At 38.3% G+C, this 11,169-nt stretch overlaps 1 protein-coding gene and 1 long non-coding RNA gene across 4 annotated transcripts; both read left to right on the top strand.

Moving 5' to 3' along the window:
- The first annotated feature begins 247 nt into the window (after window positions 1–247).
- On the top strand, window positions 248–2,761 carry LOC110922262. 3 transcript variants are annotated; one of them, XR_004884388.1, is made up of 5 exons: window positions 248–504; window positions 1,074–1,134; window positions 1,248–1,444; window positions 2,023–2,146; window positions 2,528–2,761. It is a non-coding gene; the product is annotated as an uncharacterized LOC110922262 (long non-coding RNA). The 3 variants fall into 3 exon arrangements; XR_004884389.1 differs by having other exon boundaries at window positions 2,023–2,158; XR_002583013.2 differs by having other exon boundaries at window positions 789–1,134.
- A 663-nt stretch (window positions 2,762–3,424) lies between these two features.
- On the top strand, window positions 3,425–4,473 carry LOC110924316. The gene is made up of 2 exons (XM_022168339.1): window positions 3,425–4,322; window positions 4,427–4,473. Exons 1-2 carry the CDS (start codon window positions 3,425–3,427, stop codon window positions 4,471–4,473), a joined length of 945 nt encoding a protein of 314 aa, XP_022024031.1.
- The last annotated feature ends 6,696 nt before the right edge of the window (window positions 4,474–11,169 follow it).

Genomic DNA, 11,169 nt, shown 5'->3' with positions numbered 1-11,169 from the left:
TAGCTGCCTTTTTGCTTCTTTTGTTCATTTGAGCTCATTTAATCCTGAAAATAAAAAAGGAAGACAAAAACACACTTTTTCCAATATTAGTACTAAAAAGGGTTAGTTTTATGCCACAATTGGTGTAATTTATATGTTGCATTTTGTGCACATCAGCTTCTTAGGAAAAAAAACCTAATTTGTATGCATTTTGTTTATTAATTTTGTTCCAAATAAAATTTCTGAGTTTTTTTGTTTGTTTAACATGAGTTTTATTATTGCTATGTCGCCGATTGGGTTAACCTTTTAGTAGATTTTGTTTTATTGGTTTGTTGGCTTCAATTGAGGTGTTAATTTTAGGTTTTGGGTGATATTTATTCTATTTCTTCGATGTGAATTGAAGTTAGAATTTCATTAAGGATTTGGAGAGTCAGCCGGCGCCTCGGGTGATAGCGGCTTGCGATAGTGATTCCGGTAACGATAGAAGGGACGACAACAACTACAAGCCAGTTTTTCAGCGAAGAGGTAAGATCCAACCATTTAATTTTCGTCTTACGATGATAGTTTTCTTACTTTTGTTGTTATTAGGGTTATATGACCAAATCGGTCGGCAACTTGAAATCATGTATTTTTATTACAATTTGTTGATTTATTTTTCTTGATTATTAGTATGATGAATATTTTTTTAGTATTTTATAAGGTGTTGGTTGAGTTGTTGAAATGCTAATTATATATGATGCAATTTGTTTGTCGTATGAATTTAGTTTCTTTATGAGTTATGAAGAGTTGTTTTGGATTGTTTTGAATAGAACACGGGATGGTCATCGTATACGATTATGGATCGTATGTATGATGCAGTTGTGGTTATGGCTCGAGGTGCTGGACTTCAAGCTGCTATATGACTGTCTGAGTATGGATTTAATATGCTTGTATTACCAACCTGTTTCTGACTAGATCACACACTCTTGCTACTCAGATTTATTTCGATTACATATAATACAAGTTTTGAATATTGATTGTCATTAAGAGAGCATGAAGGGTATGTTAATATGTTATCGCCTCATGGTTTGACAGCAAGGTCTTTAATGTAACAGTGAATAAGCTCTAGCATGGAGAAGGTCATCAGGTGTTTCATTTATATTGCAAATCTTGAAGGTCTGTCTCGGTCTTTTATAACTTTTATGATTAACATAAACTTGCAAACCCTTGACTTCTGTCTTCCAACTTTAGCTCTAATTCGGATTAATTTCATCTTGGTATCTCTTCAGTTCGTGATTAGCCGATGAATTTTCAAGGGTATACAACGTGATGATGGGATCGAATGATAGTTTAAAGAATGTCGTAGAGAACACAAACACAACCCATTCAACACAGCTGGGTCACTCCATTTAGACACATTTCTGCAGCTTAATCATCTTGATATCCACGCTGATGATGATGACGCTGGATCTCAAGGAGCTGCTGGGTGAGTTTTATTGTCATCTTTATTTCTGTACTCTCTCCAATTATTATTAAAGCCTACTATTTGTTGGTTTTTACAATATTGACATGACAATTTTAGTTTTAGGAGGAAAGTTGTTTCTAGAATGAATGTTTAAGTGTGAACCTTGTAACAATATTTATAATTCGTTTGAAAAGACTAATTTTGAAGAGGTAAATGTTTTTGGGTCGTGTTGAATGCTTGAATGTGTTGTTTTTGCAACTTTTATTTTAATTGCTGAAAATATAGTATCAAATAATTTAGTGTGGTTTTGGGTTTTAAATTAATTGCTACAATCGAGTAGGTACACGAGTAACAACTTAACAAAGTTTAGGCTTCACTTGCATTGATCTTGCAGCTGCAAATTGATTTTGGTTTTGGGTTTGTAATAATTAGTTATAGTTTTTTGTAATAAGTTAATTTGTGGTAAAAGAACATGAAAAATATATTTTTGGACAATGTGTTATAGAATTAGTATACTTCAAACTTTATTAAAGCCATTCATGAGTCTTATGTTTTTATCTATATTTTGATATTCCATATTGTTAAAGCCCTGGACATAGGCTATTTGCAGGTGACTTGAGAGTAATCGCAGAAATAAACCCAGGGCTTATGTATCTTAAAGCCATGGTAATTCAAAAACAACAAGGTTACCAAGCCCAACCGAGGTCTTCACTTAATCAGCCAGTAAGCATTCTTGTATGTATCTTAAAAGTTCTATAATTTTTTAATTAGTAAAGGACTAATTATATCTATATTTTTCTAAATTAGTACATGGTAGTTGTATTGATATTTTAACTGCTTGTTTTTTGTTGGGCGGATATTGCGTATGTTTGAGTGGAGTTGTGTTGCATTTTATTGCTAACGGGTCGAAAGTTATTCTCATTCGTATTGTCACAGCTTACTTTTTAATACATTATTTTTTCAGAAAAGTGAATATAACATTTGAATTATAACATTTAATAACTAAAAAGGAAATACACCTGATGGATAGGTTAGTCGGGTTAAAATTCGTCTGAACTATATTCAATATATAAAATCTCTCTTATATCGCCTTTACATGTGCAGGTAGCTCAAGCCTGTCCCAGTTTGACCCATACAAAAATATCCACTCATACTCAACTATCTCACTCGCAAAAAGTATAGATCAGTGCTTGCGCGTTTGTTCGTGTTATGGAAATATATATAGGAAAGTCACTTTGTTCGTGTTCTGTATTGGTTTATTTAGTTTTTGATGGCTTCAGTCTATTTGAATATGTTTGCTTAAATACTCATGGCTATTTTGTCTTAGTTAAACCCGAGCGCGGCGCAACGCGCGTGGGATATAAACCTAGTCTAAATTAATTTATAAATTGAAATAAGTGGCTAGAGTGGGTTTATTTTTTCCATTGAATGATTATTTAAACAACTTGAAATCAGCTGAGTTTATTATTAAATACTTTTGGTTTATAAAACCTTACTCTGTTATGTTTTATAAACCTAACTTTTAAATAATCATTCAACTAATTTTTTTGATTGATTTAAAATTTGCTTAACTAAAATAACATTTTTTTCAAGTTCTCACTTCTATCCAAAGGTGATGTGTTTACTTGTTGTGTTATTTAGTGAACTTAAGCATAGTCACTTAGGTGTATGTCCTTATTATATGAACAAGCATAGTGTAACACTTGCCTTATTACATTTGTTCATATGATATACACATGACTTCCGCCTAAGATGCATGAGTGTTTCATTTTCTGCCCAAAGGTGATGTGTTACATTCATGTCTCGCAAACTTTGACTTGTACCTAAAATTATGGTGTTTCAACTTCTGCCCAAAGGTGATGTGTTACACCTAATCTGCGTAATCAGACTGTTCATAATACTTGTATGATTGGCCATAGCCAAAGCGAAAACCGTCATTCAAGTAGAACCTTATTTAAAATTGGTGTGTATAAATAACGTTATCACAGCTTCCTTAGTATAATGGTCTTGATTTTCGCCTGCCTTAGTTTTAGGTTACCCATAAGTCACTCTAACTTCTTCTTTTGCATTGTACCTTATTCTTCTCATTTTAATCCGCTATCAGCTCCTGTTATGACTATTGATACTTTGATGGGTGCAAACTATGCTTCGTGGAAGGATTCTCTTGACCTTACTCTCGCACTCATGGAGTTTGACTGTGCGCTAACTGAAAACACTCCTCCTGCTATTACTGATAAGAGTATTGAAGCTGAAAAACTACTCTATCAAAAGTGGGAGAGAGCTAATCGCTTGTCTCTTATCTTCATGAAAAACTCGATAAGTCCTGCTATCAGGGGAGCCATTCCTGACGCTGCTACAACTAAGGAATATCTGACTAATGTGGAGGCTCAATTCCAAGGGACGTCTAAGGCGCAAGCCAGCACCCTCATTCTGAAATTGGTGACTACAAAGTATGATGGGATCAACGGTATTCGTGAGCACATCCTGAAAATGAATGACATGGCCCAAAAGCTCAAGGGATTAAGCATGGAGATTAGTGATGGCTTTCTGGTGCACTTTATCATGACGTCTCTACCTGCATCTTATGAAGCATTCAAAGTCAACTATAACCTTCAGAAGGAACAATGGAAGATGAACGAATTGATTGCCATGTGCATGCAAGAAGAAGAACGTCTAAAACTGGAGAAAGCCGATGTTGCTTACCTGATGACTGCTGACTCGAAGAAAAGGAAGGGGAACTACAATAAGAAGTCTAATGTAAAGGTCCAAAAGCGAGATACAGGTGCAAGTGCTTCTGGCTCTAATGACTCCAAAGGGAAGATTCACTGCAAGTTCTGTCGTAAGGTGGGACATAAGCAGAAGGACTGCCCGGACTTTAAGGAGTGGCTAGCCAAGAAAGGTGATAATCTTTTCGTGATACTTGAGTCCTTTAATTTAAATGTTCCATCTAATTCTTGGTGGTTTGATTCTGGTTCTATGGTTCATGTAACCAATTCCTTACAGGGATTCCATACAATTCAGAAGCTGGAAAGAAACCAAAGAACGCTTAAGCTGGGAAATGGAAAGCCGCTAGTAGTCGAGGCCATGGGAACATTAGATTTAGTTATGAAAACTGGTTTAACTATTAGACTTTATGATACCTTATATATTCCTAAGATTACTCGGAATCTTGTATCATGACCAAAGTTAGACGTAGACGGTTTTCTTGTTTCTCATGGTCATGGCAAACTTACTATCAGTTTTAATTCTCAAATATTTGGTTGTGGCTTCATGGATGGTGGTCTCTATCGATTAGAATTAGATGATGATTTTTCCAAGTCTTTGTTATCATATAATATTAATGAGAACTTAACAAAGAGAAAACGCAAACGAGACTTAGAAACTTCATCCATGTTGTGGCATCAACGTTTAGGCCACATTTCACGAGAACGCTTAACTCGACTCGTGAAGGATGAGGCCTTACCACCTCTCGATTTCAATGACTTTGGAACATGTGTCAAATGCCTTAAAGGTAAAATGACATCAGCGAATAAGAAAGGTGCCACTAGGAGCTCTAATTTATTAGAACTCATTCATACTGATATTAGCGGCCCTTATAACATCGTTGGCATGACTGGACACACTTCATTTATCACGTTTATTGATGATTATTCACGTTATATGCACTTGTATCTCATTAAAGAAAAATATGATTATCTCACAACTTTTAAAGACTATAAAGCTGAAGTTGAAAAACAATTAAATCGCCAAATAAAAGTTGTTAGATCAGATAGAGGACGCGAATATTATGGTCGACATACTGACGTGGGTCAGGCTCCTGGTCCATTTTATGAGTTTTATAAGGTCCAGGGGATCGTGAACCAATATACTATGCCCGGTACTCCTCAACAAAACGGTGTTGCTGAGAGAAGAAATTGAACCCTAATGGACATGGTACGCAGTATGTTAGCCAACTCAGGTTTGCCCTTATTCCTCTGGACCGAGGCCTTAAAAGCAGTTGTTCATATACTCAATAGAGTTCCTTCGAAGTCTGTCCCTAAAATTCCTTATGAACTTTGGACAGGAAGGAAATCGAGTCTTAGATATATGAAAGTATGGGGTTGCCTTGCCGAAGCTAAACTCTATAACCCTTTCTTAAAGAAATTAGATATGAAAACAACAAGTTGTTTCTTTATTGGATATCCAGATCACTCAAAGGGTTATAGATTCTATTGTCCCTCCCATGTTACTCGTATTGTAGAAACCAAGCGTGCCGCGTTTCTTGAGGACTTTAAGGTCAGTGGGAGCAGTGAAAATCCTTACAATGATTTACAAGAAGTACAAGGCGCGGGGGGAGACACTCGTCCATTTCATTACCTCCTATTACTACTCCTCTTGTACTCAATGCTGAACCGCATGTCACTGCACCACCTCCAACTCATTCAGAATTAATTGTTGCTCCGCATGTACCTGAGAATAAAGGACCCTCCAATGTCGAAGTTGAGAATCAACCTATGAGGTCATCTAGGGCGAGAAGGCCCACTAATTTTGATGATTATGAAACCTACCTAGCTGAAGTTATATCAGATGATGGAAAGTTTACCGATCCTACCTCGTACAATGAAGCCATTAGTAGTGATCAGTCTTCTGAATGGAACAAAGCTATGATTGACGAGCTTGACTCCAAGAAGAAAAATGACATTTGGGATTTGGTTGAATTACCCGACGGTGTTAAACCCGTAGGATGTAAATGGGTCTTCAAAACAAAACTAAATCCAGATGGAAGCGTTGAACGATATAAAGAAAAATTGGTTGCAAAGGGCTACACTTAGAAAGAGGGAATCGATTATCAAGAGACCTTTTCACCTATCTCTCGAAAAGATTCCTTAAGGTTCGTCTTGGCCCTAGTAGCTCATTTTGATTTAGAGTTGCATCAGATGGATGTCAAGATTGCTTTCCTCAATGGAGACTTGTATGAGGACGTGTTCATGAAGCAACCTGAAGGGTTCAAACGTGAAGGTCAAGAACATCTTGTCTGCAAGCTGAAGAAATCCATATACGGTTGAAGCAAGCATCACGTCAATGGTATCTTAAGTTTGATGAAGTCATGAAGACGCAAGGCTTTATGAAGAACCAAGTGGATTAGTGCACCTACCTCAAGATGAGTGGGAACAATTTTGCCATACTTGTCCTTTACGTAGATGATATTCTATTGGCAAGTAATAGCTTAGATATGTTGCATGAATCGAAGCACTTACTCTCGCATAACTTTGACATGAAAGATCTCAGAGAGGCTTCTTATGTTATTGGCATCGAAATACACCGAGATAGAAGAAACAAAATTTTGGGCTTATCACAAAAGGCTTACATTGATGGTGTCCTTAGTCGATATAACATGCAACACAGCTCTCCCTTTGTAGCTCCAGTAGTTAAAGGAGATGTTTTCGATTCTTTTAAATGTCCAAAAATTGAGGATGAAAAGGCGCAGATGAGAATGATACCTTATGCCTCAGTAGTTGGGAGCCTCATGTATGCTCAAGTCTGCACTCGTCCAGATATCGCTTACATTACAGGGATGCTAGGCTGTTATCTGTCTAATCCTGGCCTTGATCACTGGAAAGCAGCGAAGAAAGTACTTCGATATCTTCAGGGGACAAAAGACTATAAACTGACTTATAGAAGAGGTGACGTTTTGGAAGTGGTTGGTTATTCTGATTCTGACTTTGCTAAATGCAAAGATGACAAGAAATCCACTTCAGGGTATATATTTATGTTAGTCGGCGGACCTATTTCATGGAGTCATAAACAACAGCTAACTTCAACATCCACTATGATGGCAGAATACATTGCTGTATATAACGCTACCTGTCATGGAATGTTGCTAAAGAATCTGATTACTGGACTCAAAGTTGTTAATTCCATATCTAGACCATTGAAGCTGTACTGTGATACTCAGCTGTCGTTAACTTCTCGAACAGTAATAGTTCGACCGGGGCTGGATTATATCTTGATACAAAGTATTTGTCCGTACGTGAACGTGTTGAGGAAAATAAGCTTTGTATTGAGTATATAAGTATGGAAAATATGCTTGCGGATCCGATGACTAAAGGTCTCCCACCTAAAGTATTCGAAGAACATGTTTTGAAGATGGGCTTGTGTAAAGACCTTATTTAAATGCATATTGTACTTACTTACATTTTAATAATAAAATTTCCTCAATTGATTTGTTTGTCTCTAATTAGTTTCGCTAGCCTAATTGTGACAACTCGAGTTTTCAAGATTCCGTCTTCACACTAATTGTACGTTAACTGTTCAGTTGTTTGTTTGCTCGACTTGTTTGCCTTGTAATCATACGTGTTTATTATATGTTGAGATGTTATGAGACTATTGTGTTATGTGTTTAGTGTTATAAACTTGTGTTTGGTTTAACTTGATGATGCTAAAGGTTTCACACTAGTAACCTCGATGAAACAACTTATGTTTCGCCGCCAACCAACTCGACGAAACAAGTATGTTTTGCATAAAACACCACGAAGAAACAAGGCGTTTCGCCGGCCCAATGTTTCGCTGAAGCCCATTAGGGGCCCAGTACGTTTACACGGGTATTTGTTACGCAAAACTGTTTCCACTCATCACATTATCAGCCGATTGAAAAACCCTAGCTCTCTTGTTCTCTCCTGTGCGACGGCAACCATCACTTATCACTATCATCTCTCTCTCGGGCTCTTGCTAGTTTGTCCTGCGAACGGTTAGTATGTGATTGGATTACTCGATTTAATATGCTTGACTCATTGTTGAAGGTTGCCATGTATTAACAGGGATCTTAGGATGTTCTTAGAAACTGTACCCTCATATGTGGTCCATTAGGGCTTATCAGTTGGTTACTAATCTTTTGGATTGAATCTGATGTTGTGATTATATCCATGTTTCACTGCTCGGAAGTTGATGTTACGGATTGATGTTCTATTGTGTGATATGTATATTATTGAATCTGTAATAGGGTTAAGTACATGATGATGACTTATGTTCATAGATCATTAGAATCATGATGATTTCATTGAAACTGCCACTGGTGAATTAGGGTTCATGCTAGATGTTATGTGCCATGATGATTGTTATGATAAATAGCATCGATGGTTTCTGTATAATTGTATGTTTGTTATGTAATGATGATCAGCGGTTAGGGTTTCTGGGTAATTGTGTGTCAACGAAACTGATGTTGACGTAACAGTTGCTCGTCAACGAAACACATGTCGACGAATCCGGAGTGTTTCGTCGATGGGGTTTACGACGAAACATGGGAGTTTCGCCGAAATGAATGCACGACGAAACCAGTCGTTTCGTCGAAGGGTGATCACGATGAAACAAGTATGTTTCGTCAACTATTAATCCAACACAGTAACTTGGTTAACTCTGTTAGTAATTAACTAGGTTAGTGATGACTATGTTAACTGATAAGGACAGTACAAGTAACTGGTAATTGTAAAACATGGTTGCATGAGCTTGTATAACTGATAAATATTATGTGTTAGTTGTTACTTTCATGTGCGTGATGATCTTGACTGTTAGTTGAAACTTGTGAATGTCAACTAATTGAGTATACGTGCATGCTATAGGTCTTGACTGATTATTTGTGAGCACGTAATTTAGCATACCGAGCAAATCAAGGTGAGTTCACACACTCTTAAGGCATGGGATTCCCGGTGGATTGGGAATGGGATAAAATAACTGAAATGGAACTTGTACTTTCACCACTACTAGACTACTTACCTCCTTCCTCAGTTAGGGAAGGACGCCAGCGCTAAACCTACGTATTGTTATACGTACCTCCGTCCTCGGTTTGGAAAGGACGCCAGCACTAGACCTACGTACTCATTACGTACCACTGTCCTCGGTTTGGGAAGGGCACCTGCGTAAAACCTACATGTTCTTATATGTACACCGTCCTTGGATTGGGAAGGACGCCTATGATAAACCTATGTACTCATGTACATACCTCTGTCCTCGGTTTGGGAAGGGCACTGATATATGCATCTAGTCTAGCGATTTGTAACCTGGGGTGGCCCCCACTAATCATGGTTTGGAAAACCAGGAAAGTTGATTTACCATATTTCCAAACAAACTCTTAGTTCTTGAGAAACTACCTTAAAACAAACACCTCCTGTGAACTCGCTCAACTTTGTTGTTGACTCTTTGTTACATGCCTTGCAGGTCGTTAGGTATCTATGGAGCTTGCATCGGAGTGGGAAGAGTCGTTGTGGGACATGGACAGTTGTGTGCCATGCTAAACATTTGAAACGCTTAAACTTATGTTATGGTTTTAAACATTGTGCTTCCGCTTGCAACTTAAACTATGATTTGTTTGGACACCAATTATATTGTGTTGGATTTTATAAACTACTTTTATTTATACGCTATGTTCAATATGATTGGTGGCTTGATCCTGGTCAGTCACGCCTCCATGCGGTGATACTCCGCGAGTGGATTTTGGGGGTGTGACAGATTGGTATCAGAGCCATTGGTTATAGTGAACTTGGTTTTAATAAGGGAACAAGTTTTTGTTAAAACCAGACTATAACCTGTACAGTGCCCTACGATCCACAACGACGCTTCACTCCACGTGCAAGACTCACATTTCTAGGTGATATGGTTTATGTTTTATTGCCTACTTGTTAGTTACATAGAACTTTGCTCATGGTATGCGTAGATAAACGTAGCAACTATTGCTTGAAACACATGTGTTCTTACTCTCTTCTGTCATCGCACTTTCGCGAACCTCTCTCACTCATGTTTCCTTTGGTATGAAGATCATGAGTGGACGTATCAACATGACTCAAGCCCACCTGACGGCTTTAATAAATGAACAAGTTACTGCAGCCGCTCAGGCAGGAGGTATAACCTGACATTGTAACTTACCCTAGGATCTTTAGATCCTACTCTCGTAAACCAACACTTGCGCTTAACATTGTTTCTCCTTACACACACGACAGGTCAACCTGCTCAACCTCCTGTGTGCACTTTCAAAACTTTTATGGACTGCCGACCTACTACTTTCAACGGCACTGAAGGAGCTGTAGGCCTCCTCCACTGGTTCGAGAAGCTCGAATCTGTCTTCGAGATGTGTGAATGCCCTGAAGCTCGTAGGGTAAAGTACGCTACTGGAACACTTGAAGGTGCTGCATTAACCTGGTGGAAAACACAGGTCCAGATGTTAGGGCTGGCAGCTACTAATGCCACCCCATGGAACGACTTCAAGGATCTGATTAAAGAAGAGTATTGCAGTCGTGACGACATCCACAAGCTAGAGGTGGAGTTTTTCAATTTAAAGATGTCGGGGTCTGAAATTGAGGCTTATACGAAGAGATCAAATGAATTGGCTATATTGTATCCCACTATGGTAGACCCTCCCATCAAACGTATCGAGCTATATCTCAAGGGTCTTGTGCCAGAAATTCAGAGTCATGTGACCACGGCTAATCTTGGCACCATCCAGCAAGTCACTCGACTTGCTCATCGTCTCACTGATCAGGCGGTGGAACAGAACAAACTGCCGAAACGTGTTAATGCTGCTAGAGCCACTTCAGATACTCCTAGTGACAACAAATGCAAGTGGGATGGAAATTCGAGCAAGGGTTCCACTTCGGTTTAGCCTCAGTCCCAGCAGCGACAGACAGATGAGTACAGGAGCCCCAGTCAACAGTCTTTTGGTAATCGAAGTCAGGGTGGATACAGGGGAAACCATCCTAAGTGCAATCGATGTAATTTGC

The sequence above is a fragment of the Helianthus annuus genome, chromosome 16 (assembly GCF_002127325.2).
Source record: "Helianthus annuus cultivar XRQ/B chromosome 16, HanXRQr2.0-SUNRISE, whole genome shotgun sequence".
Lineage (NCBI taxonomy): Eukaryota > Viridiplantae > Streptophyta > Magnoliopsida > Asterales > Asteraceae > Helianthus > Helianthus annuus.
Note: the sequence above shows the minus strand (reverse complement) of the source record. Positions and strands in the feature narration are given on the sequence as shown.

Coding starts and splice junctions, on each gene's coding strand:
- LOC110924316 (XM_022168339.1), top strand. CDS start 3,425: ATGGTCTTGATTTTCGCCTGCCTTAGTTTTAGGTTACCCATAAGTCAC. Junction 4,323..4,426: donor GGAGTGGCTAGCCAAGAAAG/GTGATAATCTTT, acceptor AATTCCTTACAG/GGATTCCATACAATTCAGAA.